Source organism: Cyprinus carpio, unplaced genomic scaffold (assembly GCF_018340385.1).
Source record: "Cyprinus carpio isolate SPL01 unplaced genomic scaffold, ASM1834038v1 S000006462, whole genome shotgun sequence".
Taxonomy (NCBI): Eukaryota; Metazoa; Chordata; class Actinopteri; order Cypriniformes; family Cyprinidae; genus Cyprinus; species Cyprinus carpio.
In genome coordinates, this window is record NW_024879142.1 from 198,016 (window position 1) to 221,433 (window position 23,418).

At 38.3% G+C, this 23,418-nt stretch overlaps 2 protein-coding genes across 4 annotated transcripts; one reads left to right on the forward strand and one right to left on the reverse strand.

The window, feature by feature from the left end:
- The first annotated feature begins 338 nt into the window (after positions 1 to 338).
- Positions 339 to 17,980, forward strand: zgc:112970 (uncharacterized protein LOC541543 homolog). Of its 3 annotated transcripts, XM_042754138.1 has the most exons (12): positions 339 to 610; positions 1,255 to 1,327; positions 1,411 to 1,486; positions 2,136 to 2,292; positions 15,294 to 15,356; positions 15,501 to 15,706; positions 15,829 to 15,928; positions 16,188 to 16,344; positions 16,432 to 16,529; positions 16,635 to 16,782; positions 16,928 to 17,048; positions 17,681 to 17,980. In XM_042754138.1, the coding sequence occupies exons 4-12, from the start codon at positions 2,255 to 2,257 to the stop codon at positions 17,968 to 17,970; spliced, it is 1,221 nt and encodes a 406-aa protein (XP_042610072.1). In that variant the 5' UTR covers positions 339 to 610; positions 1,255 to 1,327; positions 1,411 to 1,486; positions 2,136 to 2,254; the 3' UTR covers positions 17,971 to 17,980. The 3 variants fall into 3 exon arrangements, with proteins under 3 accessions (XP_042610072.1, XP_042610071.1, XP_042610073.1); XM_042754139.1 differs by lacking the exons at positions 339 to 610; positions 1,255 to 1,327; positions 1,411 to 1,486; positions 2,136 to 2,292 and adding exons at positions 13,288 to 13,596; positions 13,991 to 14,058; XM_042754137.1 differs by lacking the exons at positions 15,294 to 15,356; positions 15,501 to 15,706; positions 15,829 to 15,928; ... (3 more) ...; positions 16,928 to 17,048; positions 17,681 to 17,980 and having other exon boundaries at positions 2,136 to 7,549.
- Positions 17,981 to 18,158: 178 nt separating this feature from the next.
- zgc:174680 (uncharacterized protein LOC100136843 homolog) lies at positions 18,159 to 22,224 on the reverse strand. Its single transcript, XM_042754141.1, has 8 exons — positions 22,140 to 22,224; positions 21,742 to 21,768; positions 20,856 to 21,538; positions 20,669 to 20,714; positions 20,443 to 20,534; positions 20,019 to 20,129; positions 19,289 to 19,562; positions 18,159 to 18,414 (listed from the first exon to the last, which is right to left on the reverse strand). The coding sequence occupies exons 1-8, from the start codon at positions 22,206 to 22,208 to the stop codon at positions 18,214 to 18,216; spliced, it is 1,503 nt and encodes a 500-aa protein (XP_042610075.1). The 5' UTR covers positions 22,209 to 22,224; the 3' UTR covers positions 18,159 to 18,213.
- Positions 22,225 to 23,418: the final 1,194 nt, after the last annotated feature.

The following is a 23,418-nucleotide window of genomic DNA, read 5'->3' on the forward strand; positions in this document are numbered from 1 at the left end:
TGACATTACAAAAACTGCATTGACTTTTCAGTCTCAGTTTTACAGGTATTTGCATGCAAAACATGCAATTCCCTGTTTTATATGGAGCTATTTTTGTGCCAATAAAAATGAACGTAACTTTTCAAGAAACTAATGAAAATATAAATTGAAACTGAATAAAATATCTTTGAAACTGAAAAAGAATAACTCGCTGGCAAATTTATTGACTTCGTTTTTAATACACTGCATGTTTTGCTAACTATTTCTCATATTTCATTCGCTGATCTGAACTTACAAATGCGCTTCCAGAGTTTTTCATTTACGCTTCTGATTTTTTCTTTTACGCTTCTGAAGTTTTCGTTCGCAATTCTGACACAGACCTACCGTGTGGGCGGGCTTAACAGCGGTTCGCTCTCATTGGCTAGTGAGATTTAGATTGACGGCTCCTTGAACCGGAAGGAGAGACTTCAGCGGCGCGAATTTTGGGTTCTGTGTGACATTCTAACAACAGTAGAGTAAAACACTATATTAAAGCACATCAACAATATTTATAAAACCGAGATGAGTAATCAGGAGCGGCACGGAGCGTCATCAACATCCTCCAACCGCAGGGCATTCGAGGCAGCCCGAGGTAAGTTTAATATCAAATCAATAGACAAATCTAGAAACAAGTTTTTTTTCTGCTCTCTATCCAAGTTAGCTGCGTGCTATGTCTTTATGTCTAGTAGATCGATCTTGACGTGTTTATTCTTATTATTCACATGACTGCAGTGCAATTTTTGTAGTTTGAGTACTTTGATTGCTACCCCCAACATTTTTATTATACCCCAACATATGTGATGCATTCAAGGATGTTACATGATGTAATTTAAGCAAAGATCTCAGACTGATCTTTATTCTGCAGCAAGGCTCAAATGTTGGTGCAGCAGATGCTGCATCAGCTATACATAACATCATAGAGGTGCTCAACCAGTCGCTGGGTAAAACCAGCACGAGGCAGAGTCAGAATCAGGGGCAGCGCTCAGGACAGTGCCAGACTGTGGACCAAGAGATGGCCAGGTTTCAGCTTGCAGTCATGACTGAGAACAATGACAGTTACTATTTGCAATGCAGTTTTGTTCACCATGTAGCCTATGCATTTATCAGATACTTTTATCCAAAGCAACTTACATAAGCCTACATAGAGTAGCATAAGCAATCTGTCACAGAATGTATATATTTGTTCTACTGTACATATTTTGAGTTACTAACTTTTGATTTAATCATCTCTTGAAGGTCTTTCCTGGACTGGTCTGCTGGACTGGGGAAACGACATCTGTCAATGACTGATGATTTGACTCATTCAGAGGTAATGCATAAAATATCCATTCATAGGTGATGCATAGAATAACTTTATTTGTAATAATAATTTGTTGTAATTGTGGATTTTAGGTTTCCAGCTTGTTTTGTGATACCTACCCCAAAATGAAGTCAGCATCTGGAGGATGGCTCCTCTACAAGGCATCTGGTACTATTTGGACACCACTACAAGTTCTAAGTGCAAGTTACAGAGATTCAGAGAATCACACAATGCAACTAGTTTCATGTATATATTTGTTTATGTACGTATAAATAGGTTGGTATAGTCAGTATTCATGTTTTCAGCAATTAAACATCATAATTCATAGTGAATACCTGAGAATGAACAATAATTAAATATTACAAAAATGCTGATCATGTCCATATAATGAAATACTTTTTTTGTTAAAAAAACAAACAAACAAAAATCACATTACTCCTCTCACACTTTTGCTATTTGGACAAAAACAAAATCTTATTTTGCATTTGACTATCAAAAAGTCTGGTTAAGAATGCTACGAGGGAGTAAATACGTGTTTTTAACCTCCAGTATCATCAAAATGGCTTTATTATTGTATGTATTATATAGTATGATTATCAGGTTAATTCATTTGATTAATTTATTTCTTTTACAGTTTATTTTCTGTTTGTGAGGGTATATTAATTTTTTTTCCATAAAGCAGTTTGTAAGACTTTTAAAGGTTGATATATATTGATGATGATGTATATATATATATAGTATATATATATAATATATATATATATATATATATATATATATATATATGTATATGTATGTATATGTTATTTTTATTCAGGTGGACAGGGAAGGCTGGTTTGAATCTTGTTCCCCCGGAGTCTGAAGGATACAGTGGCAGTACCATCAGATGTGCAACTGGAGGGGGGAAAACTATGCTGTATATTGTACCGTTACAGGATGAGTTCGATCTTTCTCCTCTTCCCTCTGATGCACAGGTATTTTCGCTAATGCCAAAAGCAGAGTGCAAGAAATGTTTTAAAATGATGCCACTTCAAATTCTTGCCTTGCATGTGAGGGAATGCGATACTCTGGAATATGAGACACTCTCAGATTCGGAACCAGAGATAAAATCTGTTTGTTGTTTTTTTAGGTTACCTTTTAAGTACCTTATGTAGGCTGCACAACGATACCCTCATGTTACGACTCGATACATATCACAATACGATATTATTGCGATACTCCAAAACGTATGGTAAAAGGTTAACAATAAATTAACTGTTGATTAAAATGCTTAATTTGGTATTACATTGTGTGTGAATGAATATCTTGGACTTGGTGCTAGAAACCCAATAGACAGGACAAAAGTGACACCAGAATAAAAGTATTCATGATTCTGCATCTGAAAATGCAGAATTAAATTAAACGAATATGCTTGCACTCTTTCACTGACTAACTATACACAATACATATTGTCACTATCCACAATACATATTGTTGCATTTTTGTATTGCGATACCCCTATTGAATTCAGTATCCTTAATCTGTTATCAACCCCTGGATACAGATAAGAGAACACACACATTTTGGATACTTTGAGTGAAACTGAGTTTAAAACTACCCGGGTAGTAAATCTTTCTTCTGTCACGTGGCTACTGTTTTTTCCTCTTTCTTTCTATTTTTTTTTCAACCTCTTCAGTTTTTTTTCCGGAAGGATCAGACTTTTAAGGAGAAAACAAAGAGACTGAGAAGATAAGGGAAAGACTTTCTGAATTGTGTTTGGAAAAACATTTTATTTTATTTTTTTCATAACGAACAGGCCTGATTGTATTTACTCTGTTACACTTACAGTATATTTTCAGCTGTTGTTAAATTGACAATATTGATACAATACAATCTATTTTTCTTTCCTTTCACAAGTTGTAGTGAAGTTGCTGTCTCAAATCCTCTTTACGAACTTAGATGTTAAGTATAGTCTCATGCTACTGTGCCCATTCAATCTGATCTGTTTATTTAGAGCTCCATACTAGAGTGTTATCACGGGTTACATCCCGAAAGTGGCGAGCCCAGCCAGGAGGATTAATATTGGCAGCTTTATTTTCGATTATTATTGTTATTTGACAATCAAATCTCAAATTCAAAAGTTTTGAAATTAATTGAGAACAACATAGTTGTTGTATTTTGTTTCATATCCATTGTATCTCTAAAAAAAAAAAAAAAAAAAACTAAAAACTAAACATGGATATTGAAAGTGCATTTGGTGTAGATGCGCAGAAGTCCCTTTGTGTATTAAATCTTTCTGGGACTATTCCTGATGAAGACTTAGTGGCATCCTTCGCTACTTTTGGAAACGTAATTAAGATTGTGCGGGTGGGTAAACCAGATAGAGCTGGTCATACCGAAGCAATTATTGAGTTTGATTCTGATCGGCCTATAAGTATTCTTAAACCAGATTTCCCTTGCTATGTACCGAGTGTAGCCGATGCTACAGTTACATGGCTAGTTGACAGTGTAAATGTCTTGACAAAGAAAACTTACCAGTCCTTGAATCAAGCAGTTCTTGCTCAGACTGACGAATCAGGTGCAGATACAGACTCAATTAGCTCTGACACAGACGGTGGTCAAACCCCCCTCGTTAAAAGAAAGACAAGATCAGGCCAGAGACATGGCTCAGTGCAAGGAACTCCCACTGCAGCAGTTGTTCGACCTAAAGTGCCAAAAGCTACACCTGTACAGAAGCCTGTTACTTGCATCTCTTCTGATGTGTTGAACCCATCTGAAATACAAAGAATTGTAGTTGAACATGTGATTAAGAATGATACTTCAGCAGCTTCATCCATTCAAGGGTCAAAATGGCTGAAATCTTTCTCAGGTCGCATTCCAAGACCACCAGGTGAGGCAGACTTCGAGACATGGTGTTTACATGTCCAGTTAATGTTCCAAGATCGTCTGCCAACTGACATACAGCGCAGGAAAATTCTGGAAAGTCTCCTTCCACCAGCATCAGACGTTGTCAAACAGCTGGGTCTTTGTGCTTCTCCACAGGAATATGTCGATCTTCTTGACTCTGCCTATGGTCTTGTGGAGGATGGGGATGAGATATTCGCTAAATTTCTCAACACTTATCAGAACTCTGGTGAGAAAGCCTCAGATTTCCTTCAAAGATTGCAAATTCTCCTGAGTTCTGCTGTGAAAAGAAATGGGCTGAAGAAAGCAGATTCCAACCGACAGTTACTCAAGCAGTTTACTCGAGGCTGTTGGGATCAGTCACTGCTTCTGCTGTTGCAGCTAGAGTCAAAATCAGACAAACCTGAATTTTCTCAGCTTCTGCTCCAGATTAGAACTGAAGAAGACAGACGAGCTGCGAAGCTTGAAAGATTACAGCGTCACTTGGGTAGTTCCAGGGCAAAACCCTTTTTGAATGTCCATATGGTAAATGAAGCATCATTACCCTATGATTCAAATGCAGCTATTCTCACTGCTTACCGGGCTGAAACTGAGGATCTGAGAAGACAGGTTGTTGAGTTGAAAATGCAGCTGAATGCTAAAGGGTTGAAGGAGCAGAAAGCAGAAGCGAAGAAGACTAAGAAGGGAAATGAGCACACAGTGAAAGTGGAAGTTCAGGCATATCAAACAATACCGAAGCCCCAGCCAAAAGCTTGGTTTTGTTTCAAGTGTGGTGGTGATGGCCATATAGCCAGACAGTGTGTGAATCCCCTAACAAAGATGTTGTGGATCAGAAATACAAGGAGTTAAAGGCTAAGCAAAATGAGTGGAAACTGAAGTATGGACCACATTTAAACTAGAAAGGGTCTCGATAGAGGGACATATTGAGACTCAAGATGATCCGTTGGTCCATAGTCCCAATTTGAATCAAAGGTCTTGCAAAGTCATATGTGAAACTCATACACCGATACAGTCTTTCTCAAAAGTTCCCCCAAATGGGTTGGTGGGGCCCCGGTGTACTGCTTTACTTGTTATTGACGGGACCCCTTGTGAATGCCTTCTTGATTCTGGTTCGCAAGTGACTACGGTATCAGAATCTTTCTACAATTCATACTTGGAGTCACATTCAATTTTATCACTTGGCGACTTATTCGAAATTGAAGGTGCTGGAGGGCAAGTAGTGCCCTATTTGGGATATCTTCAGTTCCCTATTGAGTTCCCAGAAGAAATTGCTGGGAAAACAGCAGAAGTCCATACGTTAGCTCTGGTGGTTCCAGACTGTAAAACCAACAGTGAAATTCCAGTTTTAGTTGGTACAAATACTCTGGATGCATTGTACAAAGTTTGCACTGAAGGTCTTGAGGGTCAGCGTGGAAATCCCCCGAGCCATGTATATGCAGCTCTTGTAAAGGAACTGAGTAACCGACATAAAATAGAGCTGAGGAACGGGAGGATTGCTAATGTGAAGCTCCAAGGAAAAGTGGCCCACACAGTTTCTGCTGGCCAGAAGATGGTATTGACTGGGTATGCCAGAAATGTTTCCCTACCTACGGGTACACCTATTCTTGTTGAGCCCTTTTCCCATTCCAATTTACCAAGTGGGCTTCTGTTCTGTAACTATGTTCTCACTTGCCCAGCCAGGACTTCATTCAAGGTGCCGGTTCTCGTGCAAAACTGCACAGATCATGACATTACAGTGCCATCAAAGAAGGTCATAGCTGAGCTTTCAGTGCCTCTTTCTCTTTCCAATCCTACACAAACTGTAACAAAAGATTCTCAGCTTGCAGTGCCTTGTGCAGGAGTTTGCTCCAACCCTAATGGTCCCATCACTTTTGACTTTGGTGAATCTCCCTTGCCAGAAGAATGGAAAGATAGGATCACACGAAAATTAAATACCATTCCATTAGTCTTTGCTCGCAGTGATCTAGACTATGGTCATACTACTGAGGTCAAACATCGGATCCGCCTTTCTGACCCTACCCCATTTAAACAGCGAGCAAGACCCATTCATCCCTCAGACCTTGAAGCGGTTAGACTCCATCTTAAAGAGCTGCGAGATGCTAACATAATCCGCGAGTCAGAGAGCCCCTTTGCTTCACCCATTGTGGTAGTGAAGAAAAAAAATGGTGCCATAAGGCTCTGTATTGATTATAGAAAATTAAATAGCCAGACAATTAAGGATGCGTATGCCCTACCGAACATCGAGGAAGCCTTTGCATCCTTAACTGGATCCAAGTGGTTTTCAGTCATGGATCTAAAATCTGGCTATTATCAAGTGGAGGTCAAGGAAATAGACAAACACAAGACAGCATTCGTGACCCCAATAGGATTCTGGGAATTCAGTCGCATGCCACAAGGTGTCACTAATGCACCAAGCACGTTTCAACGTGTAATGGAGAAGTGTGTAGGCAGTATGAATTTAAAAGAAGTATTAGTGTTCCTTGACGACCTCATTGTGTTCTCCAGTACTCTTGAGGAGCATGAAGATCGCCTCATGCGTGTTCTCACCAGACTTAGAGATTTTGGTCTGAAGTTGTCCCCCCAGAAATGCCATTTTTTCCAAAACTCTGTTAAATATCTTGGGCATGTAGTGTCAGAGAAAGGCGTAGAAACAGATCCTGGAAAGATTGCAGCACTTACCTCCTGGCCTAGACCCAATAACATCAAGGAGCTGAAATCCTTTCTTGGATTCGCAGGATACTATAGGAGGTTTGTGAAAGATTATTCCAAAATTGCAAGACCTCTCAATAGTCTCACTGCTGGATATCTTTCACCTAAACGGTTGTCTAGTGTGAAAAGAGCTCAGTTTTCCCCTGCTGACTGGAAGCGGCCTTTCAATGAAAAGTGGTCCTCAGAGTGTGAAGAGGCATTTCAGACCTTAATACAGAGGTTGACAACTGCACCTGTCTTAGGGTTTGCAAACCCGAGGAAGCCTTATATACTGCACACTGATGCTAGTCTGCATGGACTCGGAGCGGCTCTATATCAGGAACAGGAAGGCAAACTTCGAGTCATCGCTTACGCGAGCCGGGGACTTTCCAACTGCGAGAGGCGTTATCCTGTTCATAAACTTGAATTCCTTGCCCTCAAGTGGGCAGTGACTAGGCCTGGGACGGTTACCGCATTACCGCAATACCGCGGTCACGTGACGCCTACCGCGGGTCTAAACCTGTAACCGTCATCACCGCACAAAAAAAAAAAAAAACATTGGCCTGCACATCTGAATGCCTTCGGCAGAAGTCAAATGAGCCATTTTAATCTAGATTAATTCCAAGATTACAGTGAGATTAATCTAGATTTAAAAATGTATCTATGCACCTCTAATAGGCTAATAGCATTCCATTTGTATTGACTATTAGGCCTAGAGTACCTGTGTAATGTCTTGTAGCCTATATATTGAATTTCATTTCATTTTACTAAAGCATAAAATACAGGCGGATGACTCATGAGAAAGCCAAAAAAAGCAGGACCTCAGTTTTTAATTGCACGTGCTTATTCTGCTTAACACAATTCTCTCACGTGGTTGCGCAGCCGACAATTGCGCATTTAAGATACTATTCCATCGAAACATGGCATTTATATGTATAATATATAAATATGTAGACATATAGGCTAAATTAATATAAATATTTAAAAATCTATAATATATATAAATATTATTTATATTATATATTTTTACATATTTATATTAACTTAGCCTATATCTCCTGTGCGCTTTGGTCTCAGTGTGGTTCAAGGCTATAATTTAACGAATGCTATTTAATTTAACAAAGTGTCGCTGCTCACAATACTGTCATTGTTTTTTTTAACTTATAAATATTATTTATATTTATCTTATTTATAAATATTATTTATATTTATCTTATAAGTAAAAACAACCACAATATTGTGAGCAGTGACACTTTGTTAAATTAAATAGCATTCGTTAAATTATAGCCTTGAACCACACTGAGACCAAAGCGCACACGAGATATAGGCTAAATATAAATATGTAAAAATATATAATATAAATAATATTTATATATATTATAGATTTTTAAATATTTATATTAATTTAGCCTATATGTCTACATATTTATATTACTCTATATGCCTTCGTTAAATAGCCTTCATCAACCACTGAGACAAAAAAGCGCACAAGTAATATCTATATAAATATTAATATAGCTAAACATGTACAAATATGTAATATAAAATATAAATCATATTAAATATAATTCATATATTATATAAGTAATAAAAAAAAAACGAATCTGGCTGACTTACTTGGGGAAAAAAAAGAAAAAACATCTACTCCGACCCCCAAGAGAATTCGTGTAGACACAGAGATTAGAAGGTATTTGCAGGAGGAAGCCCTGGATTCCCACGCAGACCCTCTTATCTGGTGGCGGGACAATAGTGTCCGATTCCCTCTGCTTTCCAAAGTAGCCCGAAAATATATGACCATTTGCGCTACAAGCATTCCCTCAGAACGTGTGTTCAGTGCTGCAGGTAACGTCGTTACGTCTTTCAGGGCCTCCCTTAAACCTGACAAAGTGAACATGCTATTTTTTCTAGTAAAAAATATGAAGGCTGGGATGTAAACCATAGCGCCTTTCGTTTTGCCAGCACTTTTTTTTCAGACATAATTTCTGTTCTAAATGTTCTTATTCTAAATGTGAAATAATAAATGTTAAATAAACGTGTTCCTTATGCTCAATTGCTTAGCCTCTGTGTGCGCAAAAGTCGTTATAGTTTAAGTGATTGTTTGATGTCGACGACTGTAGCCTAATCTGAAGGTAAAAATATGGAAAATAAACATGCAAATTAATATCTATTACTGATCAATACGATAAATAAAAATGTGTTTGTCTTTATGATGCTCTATCTTCAGATCTCCGTTGTGAATTGCGATCAGATCTGATATCGCCCCCCAAAAATATGGCTAGGGTAACCTCGCCTATTATTTCGTTTTGCAGAATTTCTATTTCAGACATCATTCCATTTCTGTTCTAAATTTTCATGTTCTAAATGTAAAAAAAAAAGTGAAATAAACCTGTTCCTTATATTCGTTTGCCTCCCGTGTGTGTGCGAAAGTGAAAGTCCATCGATCACGGTGTTGGGGTGGGGGGGGAGGGGTTGCGGTTTACCGCAATACCGCGGGAATTTATTGCTTTTCAACCGCGGTAAGAAAAATTCAATACCGTCCCAGGCCTAGCAGTGACTGACAAATTCTTTGACTTCCTTTATGGGGCCAAATTTGTCGTCATGACTGACAACAACCCCTTAACCTATGTGTTAACTTCAGCTAAGCTCGATGCTGCAGGACACAGATGGTTAGCTGCCCTCTCAAGTTTTGATTTTAGTATAGAGTACAGAGCCGGGAAAAAGAACCAAGATGCAGACGGGCTATCCCGAAGGCCACACACGCAGAATGAGTGCGATCACAGTTCCAAGGAGGAAGACGATCGGATACAACAATTTATTTCTCGGTTTGTGAGAGACGGATTGGAACCAGAGTTTTCTAAGGGGGATGTGAAAGCTGTTTGCCAGAGACATAATGTGTACAACAGTTCAGACTCTGAAGATGAAGCAGATGGTGAACCCGCAATTGTCGAGTGTCTGGCCATGAGTGAAGAAGCCATTCCATCTGACTTCAGATGTCTTCTTTGGATCTAGCACACTTCCAGGTATGTCCCAGCAGGATTGGGCTCGTGAGCAATGTAATGACCCTGCTGAAACTGCACTTGTTAAAATTACAAATGACTTGCTTCTTGCATCAGACCAAGGCTGCATCTCATTGCTAGTTTTACTTGATCTTAGTGCTGCGTTTGACAGCATAGATCACGACATACTCATAGATAGATTACAAAACTATACAGGTATCCAAGGGCAGGCTTTAAGATGGTTTAGATCCTACCTGTCCGATCGCTACCACTTTGTTTATCTAAATGGGGAGTCATCTCATTTATCACCAGTAAAATATGGAGTGCCACAAGGATCTGTCCTAGGTCCTCTGCTATTTTCAATATACATGTTGCCCCTTGGTAATATCATTAGAAAATACGGGATTAGTTTCCACTGTTATGCTGATGATACTCAACTATATATCTCAACAAGACCAGGTGAAACTTCTAAATTATCTAAGCTAACAGAGTGTATTAAAAATGCAAAAGATTGGATGACCAATAATTTTCTCCTATTAAATTCAGATAAGACAGAGATATTACTTATTGGACCAGAAAACATTACACAGAATCTCGTAGATTACAATTTGCAACTAGATGGATGTACTGTTACTTCCTCTACTGTAAAAAATCTGGGTGTTATATTAGACAGTAACTTGTCTTTTGAAAATCATATTTCCCATGTTACAAAAACAGAATTCTTCCATCTTAGAAACATTGCCAAGCTACGAAACATGTTACCTGTTCCTGATGCAGAAAAGCTAGTTCATGCATTCATGACCTCTAGACTGGACTATTGTAATGCACTGCTAGGTGGTTGTCCTGCATCCTCAATAAACAAGCTACAGGTAGTCCAAAATGCAGCGGCTAGAGTCCTTACCAGGTCAAGAAAATATGATCATATTACCCCAATACTACAGTCTCTGCACTGCTACCTATTAAGTTCCGTATCAGTTACAAAATATTATTACTTACTTATAAGGCCCTTAATGGCTTAGCTCCTGCGTACCTAACTAGTCTTCTACCACGCTACAACCCATCACGCTCCCTAAGGTCACAAAACGCTGGACTTTTGATAGTACCTAGGATAGCAAAGTCCACTAAAGGAGGTAGAGCTTTTTCGCATTTGGCTCCCAAACTCTGGAATAGCCTTCCTGATAATGTTCGGGGCTCAGACACACTCTCTCTGTTTAAATCTAGATTAAAAACACACCTCTTTGGCCAAGCATTCAAAATAATGCATCTCATAATTTTGGACTGCAGTTATATCTGATCAAATGTGCATTATTATTCTTTAGCTTGGGTTAAACGAATGAATTTTACTTGGCTGGAACAGCAGCTACGCTAATTATGTCTCTATTTTGTTTCTCTGCTTTGCCACGGGATTTACATCCCGTGGTAACTAGGATTTACACAAGCTCCAGTCTGGATCCAGAACACCTGAGAAGAGATGATGCCAGCCCCTTAGAGGACCTCAGATGATGCTAACCCAGAGACAACATACAGAACTACCACATTTTGCTATAAGTTTGATTGCATAATTGCTGTTAATAGTGTTAATCGTCTGTTTGTTTACGTCTTTTTATTGATTTTTCTGAACATTTCTGACGTATGCACATGAACTGACAGTCACCACTGATAAGCTACTACTAAATATTGTAGAAACTTAATTTTCTGTAAAGTTGCTTTGTAATGATTTGTATCGTAAAAAGCGCTATACAAATAAACTTGAATTGAATTGAATTGAATTGAACCGAGTGATTGACATCAAGTCACAAAAGCGTCTTTCCTGCTGTGCTAGGCTGCGTGAGGATAGAGAAGTCCAGATGATGTTGAGAGTCATAGACCAACTTGTTCTTACTAATGATGTCTTGTATCGGAAGCGCATCATAGGACGGGAGCCTCTATTCCAGCTTGTTCTTCCAAAAGCTTTCAGACAAGTAGCTCTTACAGAACTGCATGATTCCGTTGGCCACCTGGGTATCGAAAGGACTGTAGACCTTGTGCGTCAAAGGTTCTATTGGCCCAGAATGGCACTGGATGTAGAGGAGAAGATCAAGTCTTGTGAGAGGTGTGTAAGACGCAAAGCGAGGGTAGAGCGAAGTGCCCCTCTTGTCAACATAACCACAAGCCGTCCCCTTGAATTGGTCTGTATGGACTATTTGTCTTTGGAGCCAGATGGAAAAGGCACAAAGAACATACTCGTAATCACTGACCACTTCACGAAATATGCCGTTGCTGTTCCAACTTCAGATCAAAAGGCAAAGTCTGTTGCCAAAGCCCTATGGAACCACTTCTTTATTCATTACGGTTTCCCAGAGAGACTTCATAGTGATCAGGGCCGTGATTTTGAGTCCTCTGTCATAAAAGACCTCTGCCAGTTGCTCGGCATAAAGAAAACCAGGACAACGCCGTACCATCCACGTGGCAATCCAGTGGAAAGGTTTAATAGGACTCTTTTAGAGATGCTCGGGACACTCTCTGAAGAAAACAAGTTGAGGTGGAAGGAATTTGTTCAACCCTTAGTGCACTCTTATAATTGCACCAAGAATGACACAACGGGATTCTCGCCATACCAGCTTATGTTTGGTCGACAACCAAGCCTTCCTCTTGACCTTGCATTCGGCATGACTCCCAGGAACCCAGGTAAAGTGTCTCACTTGTTCTTTGTTTTGAAATTGATGGAGGGAATTCAAGAGAGCTTTCGAATTGTTATTGAGTTTGGTGTGAGAATTGCAAAAAGGAACAAACAGCGATATGACCTCAAAGAGGAGATTGACAACTCACCTGTTTATGTTGTTGCACCTGTGGATTCAGAAGGTCCAGAGAGGACCCTACACCGGGATTTACTTTTACCCTGTGGATTTCTGTCTACTTGTGAAGATGGATCTACAAGTGCAGTCTCAATTGAGTACAGAGAGTGTCACTGTGCCCCTTGATGCTCCTACAGACAATGTGGAGGATGTTCCACATCTCATTCCAGAGGACCATGTAGTAGAATACTACACGCCAGAGTCACTGTCTTGGATTGAAACAATTGACCTCCCGCTTCCAAGCCAACAAGTGGTTGAACCAGAAGCAATATGTCCTGTGCAACCTCAGGAAAGAGCATGGACATCCAAACGTGAAGACATTGAGGAATCAACCTTGAGCCCGGAGGCTCAACCATTCTATCCAGAAACTGCACCGTTGTTGACAGAGTTCCTCCACACAAACTGACTTACCCGACTTTAGGGAATCCTTTAGTTCTCATTATGCAATCTCTGTTTAGTGGACTTGATAAAGCATTCTCCCAAGCCATTGAGCATGACATGAGCCCTAGAGTTAATTCCTTATTTCCCCATGAAGTTGTGTAGTTTGTTTATTTTTAGATAATCATGCAGATTTAGGGGGGGAGGATGTAACCCCCTTTAAAAAATGAAGGAGGTTAATGGACTTTTAATTTGAAAAAGAAATGTAGTACCTACTATTCTCCACTAGAGGGTTTTTCTCCGTGGTGAGTGTATTAATAGACAAAGGAAGCAAGCAGCCATTTTATTACAAATGAGAGTGGAGAAAGAGAACAACTGTGGATTCAGAACATAACTACTATAGAAAATATTTAAATAGAGAAAAAAAAAGGGTTTTACATTTTTTTTTTCTAGTGAAATCCGGGGGGGATCTTTAATACTTTTGTTTCAAGAAACTCCGGTGAGTGTTTTCTTCTGTTGTTGCTCTGTGATCGCTAATATGTGTTCAATTAATGCTTTATGGTAAGACATATGATTGATAAGAAAAAGATGATGAATGAATATTGAAATATACATGTTGTTATGGAGATATAAAGATTGTTTTGTCATAAAACCAATCGGAGTTAATCCAAATGTGATGTTAAAATTAACTGCGTCACAAACTAATTGATGTGCATTCAGTTTATGCCTACGGGGCCATTTTGTGATACTGTGCTTTGTAGAATAAGTTGAGTTAATATGCAGTTGAAGAGAGAAAAGAGTCATTTCTGTAATTTCATCTGAAATTTCATGTGATTTATATCTGTTATCAGATTGTGAATGTGAATGAGTGATGGGTTCTCTGCATTATGCAGGTTGGTTTTTTTTTCTGTTCCGGTTGATGCATAAGTTACTTCTGGAGTCAACCTTGGACGAGTGTATGGTGAGCCAACAGTGCCTAACTGATGTCACGATGCAACATCCTGATTTTCTGGAGAGAATTCAGTATCCTCAATCTGTTATCAACCCCTGGATACAGATAAGAGAACACACACATTTTGGATACTTTGAGTGAAACTGAGTTTAAAACTACCCGGGTAGTAAATCTTTCTTCTGTCACGTGGCTACTGTTTTTTCCTCTTTCTTTCTATTTTTTTTTTCAACCTCTTCAGTTTTTTTTCCGGAAGGCTCAGACTTTTAAGGAGAAAACAAAGAGACTGAGAAGATAAGGGAAAGACTTTCTGAATTGTGTTTGGAAAAACATTTTATTTTATTTTTTTCATAACGAACAGGCCTGATTGTATTTACTCTGTTACACTTACAGTATATTTTCAGATGTTGTTAAATTGACAATATTGATACAATACAATATATTTTTATTTCCTTTCACAAGTTGTAGTGAAGTTGCTGTCTCAAATCCTCTTTACGAACTTAGATGTTAAGTATAGTCTCATGCTACTGTGCCCATTCAATCTGATCTGTTTATTTAGAACTCCATACTAGAGTGTTATCACGGGTTACACTTCGAACCGCGGACATGAAAAACAACCGCAGACTTGGCAACACTGGTTCAGGTGGAGCGGCATTTACTACACAGAGCCGTAGTCTACCTACAACTAACACAAAATCGCTTTCAAAATCGACAAAGAATCGCCACCGATTTTAAAATCGATTTTGTGTAGATTGTCAGTGAATTACGGCTCTGTGAAGTAAATGCCAAACTGTGTTGCCAAGTCTGCGGTTGTTTTTCATGTCCGCGGGTCGAAGCGACAATACCAATAACGTGATATTTAGACCCTAAAATGCGAATTTTACCAAGGGAACCATGCCATAAAACTTATATTTTAACCCCGGAAACCAATTTTTTATCGGGGAACCTCCTGGAAACGCGATTGGGCTAGTTTTGGACTAGTTTTGAGAAGCAACTGGGCAGGATTTGTTGTGAAAACCTGGCAACCATGATCTGAACGCACGTGCTGGAGATATACTTCTAATTACAGGAGCGTCTTTACTGATGAGATGTGCATGAAAATCACATTAGATTTTTTCCACAGCCCTAGCATGTTTATATGGAAAATTAGACTTTAATGGAAATTAGCTACATATAAATGCACTGAATTAAATATTTTTACTTCACATAAACAGTTATTATATTTTCACAGTTGCTTTTCTTCCTAGTTCAGAGTCCCTTCAGACAAGGAGCCCTGATATAATGAAGCCACAAAATGAAGAGATGTCATGGTACTTTCATTTAAAAAAAGTAACATTAATATTGTTAAGTAATAATTTACTTGTAAAATTTATAACTTATGTATCATGCTGTCTAAACCATTCTGTGCTGAATATTTAAAAGATTTAACAGTTAAATATAAAAACAATTTACAGTGAGGAGGATGTCCTACGATGGCTAGCTGCTCAAGTTGACACCTCCAAGGATTTCAGCATCTGTGTGTCCAGAATTAACCTTGTGGAACGAGGTCTGTTACTTTGGAGGCGACAAAAGATCAGCTCCCCGGTCAACACTTTAAAGATTACTTTCTTAGGAGAGGCTGGAGTTGACACAGGTGCTCTACGAAAAGAATTCCTGATAGGTCAGAAGTTTTTTTGTTTTTTTTACTTTGTAACATATCTTAAACGCTACACCAAAAAACATTTGATTTCTTGTTAATTTGTTATGGTTAGATATATAATTTTTTTGTATATGTATATATAGAACTGATTGGTGGCATAGAGACCAGACTCTTCGAAGGAGAGGAGGGCAAAGGCAAAATGCCAAAATATTCATTGAATGATCTTGACAATGGCCTGTTTCGGTAAGTGTTTCTCCTCAAAGCAATAGGTCACCCAAAAATTAATGTTGTCATTTATTCACACTCATGTCATTCCAAAAAAGAAAATCTCAGCTGTTGTTGTCTGTACATTTCTTGATCAAAATACTAAACATTTGTTTTAGGCTGAACAATCCTTTCAAAAGCAAATGTAATTTAAACATGTACATTTCAAATATACACTAACTGGTAAATTGTAAAATTCTACTATACTGTGTTTCTTGTTTACTTGTCATTGCAACAGAGTTGCTGGGGAGGTCTTTGCTGTTAGCCTTGCACAGGGTGGCCCAGCTCCAAGATTTCTTCAGGACTGGTGTTTTGATTTTCTATTGAGTGGAACCCTTGAAAACGCTAACAAGGATAACGTTTACGATGCTGAGTTTTCACCACTGATTAAAATGGTATCAGAAAACAAATTATCTTAGTTTCTTTCTATTGCATGTATTTTTTTTTGAAGTGTACGCTTACAGATTTTGCTCTACTTATAGATCGAGGAGGCCTCAGACTTGTCATCTTACAGTGAACAGATTGTCAACTGTGGCTTCACGGGGCCTATAAATGAGGACAACAAGCAGAATATAACAAGGTTTTACTCTGCAATATTTTTCAAATGAATTAATTTTATGTATCTTCCACAGAAAATACAATGTTTAAACATTAACACTGAAATTTTTGTTTTATTTCTTTAAAGAGCGATTGTAATGCATGCTGCTGCTCAGAGAACACTCATGCTTCAGCAGCTCCGTGAAGGTTTACAGCTTTACCGTTTAATTGACACTATGGAAAAGAACAGGGAAGTGTGCCGCAGCCTCTTTGTTGTGCAAGGTGGTAATGATAAGGTGAAGTGATAGGATTTCAAAAACGTACCAGTTCTATTTTGCATAGCTGTTTTAAAAGATGTTACAGCAGTTATCCTTAAATTATTGTTTCTTTGTATTGCATGATGCTGTTTATATAATGTTTGTCATTTTTGTTGTGTTTCAGGTGGACTCTCATTACATTGTATCCCATCTTGCTCCACAAATGAGTGAGAGTGGCACTCTAAAACATACCAAAGATGTCCAAATACTGAATCACTTCCAGGATTTTCTGATGGAGCTCGAAGGTAAGTTTGTATTCATTTCAGGTGTTAATGCAGGTGTTTATTATATTTCTACACTGGTAAAACATTATTAGTCAAAATATGGCTGATAACTGATTGATCAGATCATTACTCCAGTCTTCAGTGTCACATCACTCTTTAGAAATCATTCTAATATGCAGATTTGATGCTTAAGAAACATTTCAGATTATTATTGTTGGAAAAAGTTAACATAGCTTAACATTATTCTGGAAGTAGTTATGCTTTTTCATAATTCTTTGAAGAATAGAGAGATCATTTATTAATGCATTTATTACATAGAAATCTTTTGTAACATTATAAATGCCTCCTTGCGTCAATTTAATACATCCTTAATGAATACAATTATTCATTTGTCTTTTTATAATCTTACCAAAAATGTTTCAGTGGTATCATTGTTTCCACACAAATGCAGCAAAAACTGATTTCAACATTGATAAGTTATTGAGCATCATATTAGAATGATTTGTGAAGGATCATGTGACACCGAAGACTGAAGTAATGATGCTGAACATTCCGCTTTGATCACAGAAATAAATTACCAAATGGTACAATTTACAAAATGTTGTGATGTTATAAATGGTTATTAAAAACATTGTATATTTTTACTGCCCTAGATGGAGATGCTCAGGATGAGGCAGCACTCTCTGTCCCACAGGTGATGCAGTGGCTGACTGGTCAAGCGCATAGGCACCTGCTTCTGTCAGAGAGAGAGGCCTTTAAAATTACTGTTCAGTTTGACCACACTTGTATGCAACGACTGCCAAGCCACACACTTTGCTATCCAATCATCAGTGCATGCACCCAAACCATTACATTTCCCACTGCACATCTGTCAAATAGTAATGAATTTAAAGAAATAATGAAAACAGCAGTGCAACACGGAGGTTGCTTTTATAGGGTGTAGATTTTTAAAATTAACTCCAAATGTCCACATAGAATTTTTCTCTCAATAGTTTTAATTTAATCTTTAAAATTCAAAGATACAATGTTCAACGTGTTAATAACCTTACATGCTTCTGAATTGTTACATGTTTTACAGCATTGTATAAAATTAAATGTTTTATTGGCAATTAACTGATTTTCTTTAATTAAAATTCTGACAGAACTGCATGTGTACTTGTGAGTGTTTTACTTAAACAGTTAAATGTTAAATAGAGCACAATCTTTTGATGATAGCAAGTGTCTGGACATAGAGCTCTCTGTCATTCAATGGTGATGTCAAGGGATTAATCAATCCACGCAGAACGGCAAGTTTTTGGTCAGAAAAAGGGTAATGGATCTCTGGCACCACCACACCATCCTCTGGGTCAGTATCAGCAGTTTCCTCTCGAAAAAGTTGCTCCACCACCTGAAAAAAGGAACCATTGTTATTTTACAATGTTAACTGCTTTTAATTATAAAAACTTAAGGCTGACCTAAATTATTTAGTTTGATAAACTGGTAAATTATCTTATCCCAAAGAAGCTATATTTAAGTAAATTAATACTTCACCCAGAATGAAAATCCTGACAGTTATTTGCCTAAATGTATTTTAGGCCCTATTTATACCAGGCATTGAAATGAGTCACGATTGCAGGGGTTCTTAACTCTGGCCCTCAAGATCTACTTTCCTGCAGAGTTTAGCTCTAACCTTAATCAAATACACAAGGTTGTGGCTAAACTCTGCAGGAAAGTAGATCTTGAGGGCCAGAGTTGAGAGCCCTCTTGTTATGTCAAGATAACAGTGCCAAAAAAGTGGAAAAGCATGAATTATTCAGCTATCTGAAAAAATAAAAACGTGAAAATTATAAAAACATTTATAACATTTACATTACAATTTACAATACATTTATCTTTGATAGCTCTAAAATTAAATCGGGTCTTCGATTGAATACTTTTACATTCGTCAAATGAAGAGTAAAGAACTGAAAAACTAAGCAGTCGAGTCGCTTCATTAAATTAAGGTTAAACCACTGGAGTCACATGTATTACTTAAATGACACATGATTTCTGGGGCTTGAAAGTGGTAGTTATGTGTAGCTGTCAATAGAGGGACAGAAATATCTCAGATTTCATTAAAAAGATCATTTGTGTTCTGAAGATGAATGAAAGTTACGGGTATGAAATGACATGAGCATTGATATTTTCAGTTGAAATACCTTTTAAGGTTGAGCAAATGAAAACAGAATTAGCATTTTTGGATGTGTAATCTTTCTAACTTTGCATAGATGCTTAAAGCATACCTCTATATCTGGCTCATCCACTGGTGTCTGTATCATTCCGATGTACCAAAGCTGTTCTGGTGAAAGATTTCCCTCTGTTCTGATCGGATGGTTGTTCCAGCTCCCCGTGAAGCCCTTCAGGTCCAATTTCAACCGTGGAAGAATTGCATAGTGCACACAAAAGAGGTGCAGCTCATCGGATAGATCAAGCACTCTCTCTTCTTCCATTGTATGCAGGACTTCATAATATTTACAAGAGACGGCTGACCAAACATCACACCACAGACGCTCAATTCTAAAATAAGACACACAAGTATGCACAAAATCATAGCTTACAAAATAGTAAAGAAAAAGCAATTAATTCTCATATTGCTGCATTACAAAGTTCAGGTTTCGAAGATATGTCATGGTGTGACCTCTAAACTGAATTGAAAGATTACCAATTTTAAAGCTGCACATGCAGCAATTTGAGAAAATTCTTTGCATGTGCTTACATTTTCAGTCTCCCACAACTGAATGTATATAAATGGAAGTCAATATAACAAATGGTGTAGTGTGACCACCCTTTTAATCAGGGGAGATTTGAAAAATAAATTTGCTCATTGTTAGTGAGTTTCAACATTAGACTCGAGTGGTTTCTGCTGAGATTAAATTAGAGATGTTTGTTTGTGGCATCATGTGTAAGGCAAGTGACTGTGCCCCACAAGAAATAAAGAGCATGTGATGCAACTTTTAATGATTTGATTTGTACCTTTGATTATGCACACTTTTTCCAGAAATGAAACTGCCTCGGCCCGTTCCTCGTACTGAAAACATGCAATGAGCGATGTCCACATTTTCAACTCCCTGGTCACCACGTACTCTGGAAAAGATTTAGACAACATGCATGCATGGTGTTATTGATTTACAAACTTTTTTACAAGTTCCTGTAATTGTATGTTTATTGTCAAGCACACAGATGATTTTAGCCCTGATTATCAATTTCAGTTTTGTGGAGACTGCTGACAAAAGCCTGAAATCTGAAGCAAATCAGTGCCCGCCCATGTGAGCGATAATCACTAAGTGCGAATTATCAAAGAGGCGATCTGACAAAAGATTTGAAGAGGTCTCATTCATAGGTTCAAACAATGAGAAATCATCATGACTAACGTCATGTAGTAAAGATAATTTTTTACCTCGATGGCCACCCATGTTTGTGGATACCCCCAAAAAAAAATGAGAAAGCAGTCGATGCTTTGTTGTTTGCAGCAGCATCAAGATACAGGATCTAAAATTAAAAAGATTTTAATATTTTATAACAGAACATTTACTTTTGATACCAATTTGTAGTGACAAATCTGGCAACTATTATAACCTTTTGAGTTTAAAAACAGACCATATACAAAGTTTGACAAACAGTACCTTCCTTGAGAATCCATCAATTCCACCAAATATCACAATGTTGAATCTAAAGACAAATACAGATACAACTATGCTGTTTATTGTAAGTAATTTTTTTTGTGTACATATGGACAAATCACTGTGTGAAGACAGCAATATTTTTTGTATGTGTGTGCATGCAAGTGAAATTTAGAGTGCAAATACTCACGTGATTAGTTTATGGTTGGTGTCCACATGAACTAGGGACAATGGAGCAGGAACGGAATAACTTCTACGAGCTACAAAACCAAGCTGGAACATTCTGGCCAAAATTCCAGCTCCATCCACCCGTTGCATACTGGCCTTCACCCTGTGCCATTGTATGCGGTGTCCTCTAGCCAAAAGTTCCCCTTTCACTAGCCTGTAACCAGCATGGGGCATTCTTATTTTTATTGATCTCACCACACGATCAAGTTCATTATCTGATATGCAGGAATAGCAGCCTCTGACAGAGAGGGACTGCTCCTTCAGTCTTCTGTTCATTGTTCTTCTTGAAACACCACAGAGCTGTGCAAGAGTTTTTACAGGAAGAGCAGTAGTGAGAAGTTCTTTAAGGTCATCCCTGCTGATTTCCAAACGTGGGCGTCCCATGTTTCCCCAGGTGTAAGTTACAATTTCTGATGCGTTTCCTGAAGTCTCTTCCAAATTCAGAGATATATTAACTACGTTGATTAACTCCTGTAGACCCCTAATTAAATTATCTGGGATGTTAACATGATTTGATGCATTAATAGCCAAAGCAAGTTCTTGCTGAGCAACATCCAGGAGGTAATCCAAATCTATAGCTTCATTCCGACAAATCAAGTTAAACTTGGTTAGCATACGCTGTAAGATATCTTCTTGCACTTGTTCCTGCAGGTATAAACAATGCCTGGTTAGCTTACATATTAAGGTAACTACATAATGCCATGCTGATGTTGCCAAGTTTAGCAGGGTAACGTTAGATATATAAAATCTAATAAAATCCATTGCGTATTAAAAAAAACAGCTAAAAAGTTACCCAAGTTCGTTATATTATGCATTCTATAGAATAACATGAATGGATGTAAGCCTACCTGGAGAAGTGACATTTCTCTTTGGCCCTAAAAAGTAATATCAAAAGAAAATAAGATTTTATTTTTGTATGGACAATCACAAAGATAGAATATTTACTTACTTAACGGTTAACAACACTGTTATTAAATACAAAAGAAGATGATTTAGATGATTCAAGAAAAAATATTTTAAGAAGTAAGTTACCAGGGCTGCGTTTCACAAAAGCACGGTAACAGTTAAACATAACTTACAACCAGCCATCAATGTGCTTTACAGTCGCTAACGTTACCTCACAATGCTTCAGAAACGCAGCCCAGATAATTAATGAAAGATCTAACGTTAAATAAAGACATAACTTGGATAGAGAGCAGAAAAAACTTGTTTCTAGATTTGTCTATTGATTTGATATTAAACTTACCTCGGGCTGCCTCGAATGCCCTGCGGTTGAGGATGTTGATGACGCTCCGTGCCGCTCCTGATTACTCATCTCGGTTTTATAAATATTGTTGATGTGCTTTTAATATAGTGTTTTACTCTACTGTGGTTAGACTGTCACAGAACCCAAAATTCGCGCCGCTGAAGTCTCTCCTTCCGGTTCAAGGAGCCGTCAATCTAAATCTCACTAGCCAATGAGAGCAAAACCGCTGTTAAGCCCGCCCACACGGTAGGGTCTGTGTCAGAATTGCGAACGAAAACTTCAGAAGCGTAAACGAAAAAATCAGAAGCGTAAATGAAAACTCTGGAAGCGCATTTGTAAGTTCAGATCAGCGAATGAAATATGAGAAATAGTTAGCAAAACATGCAGTGTATTAAAAACGAAGTCAATAAATTTGCCAGCGAGTTATTCTTTTTCAGTTTCAAAGATATATTTATTCAGTTTCAATTTATATTTTCATTAGTTTCTTGTGAGGTACGTTCATTTTTATTGGCACAAGAATAGCTCCATACGAGACCCTGGTCCCACATCGCTCTAGATTTTGTTACCACCCTCCCGCCCGCTAATGGCATGACGGTCGTTTTGACCGTAGTGGACCGATTCTCGAAGGTGGCACATTTTATTCCCTTGCCCAAATTACCGACAGCCAAGGAGACAGCGGTCACTGTCCTAGATCATGTCTTTCGGCTCCACGGCCTCCCGGTAGACGTGGTTTCTGACAGGGGATCTCAATTTATATCCAAATTTTGGAAAGAGTTTTGTAAATTGCTAAATTTTGTAAATTTGTTAGCTTGTCTTCGGGTTATCATCCCCAAAGTAACGGACAATCTGAGCGAGCCAACCAAGATTTAGAGAGGACGTTGCGATGTTTGGTCTCCAAGAATCCTTCTTCCTGGAGTCAACAACTCTCTATGGTGGAGTACGCCCACAATTCATTGCCAGTGTCAGCTACGGGCTTTTTCTCCGTTTCAGTGTAGTATAGGGTACCAGCCACCAGTCCTTTCCCAGTCTGGAATCTGAAGTCGCGGTCCCCTCCGCTCACGCGTTTGTCCCAGAGGTGCCACCGCACCTGGACCAGAGCCCGCGAGACTCTGCTCCGGATGAGGGAGCGCACTAAGGCTAAGGCCGATCGCCACCAGTCAAAGCCTCCCGTTTACGTCGTCGGGGTCAAAAGGTGTGGCTTTCTACCAGTAACATTCCTCTGCGTTCCGTTTCTAATAAATTAGCTCCCAAATTTATTGGCCCGTTTACTATCACCAAG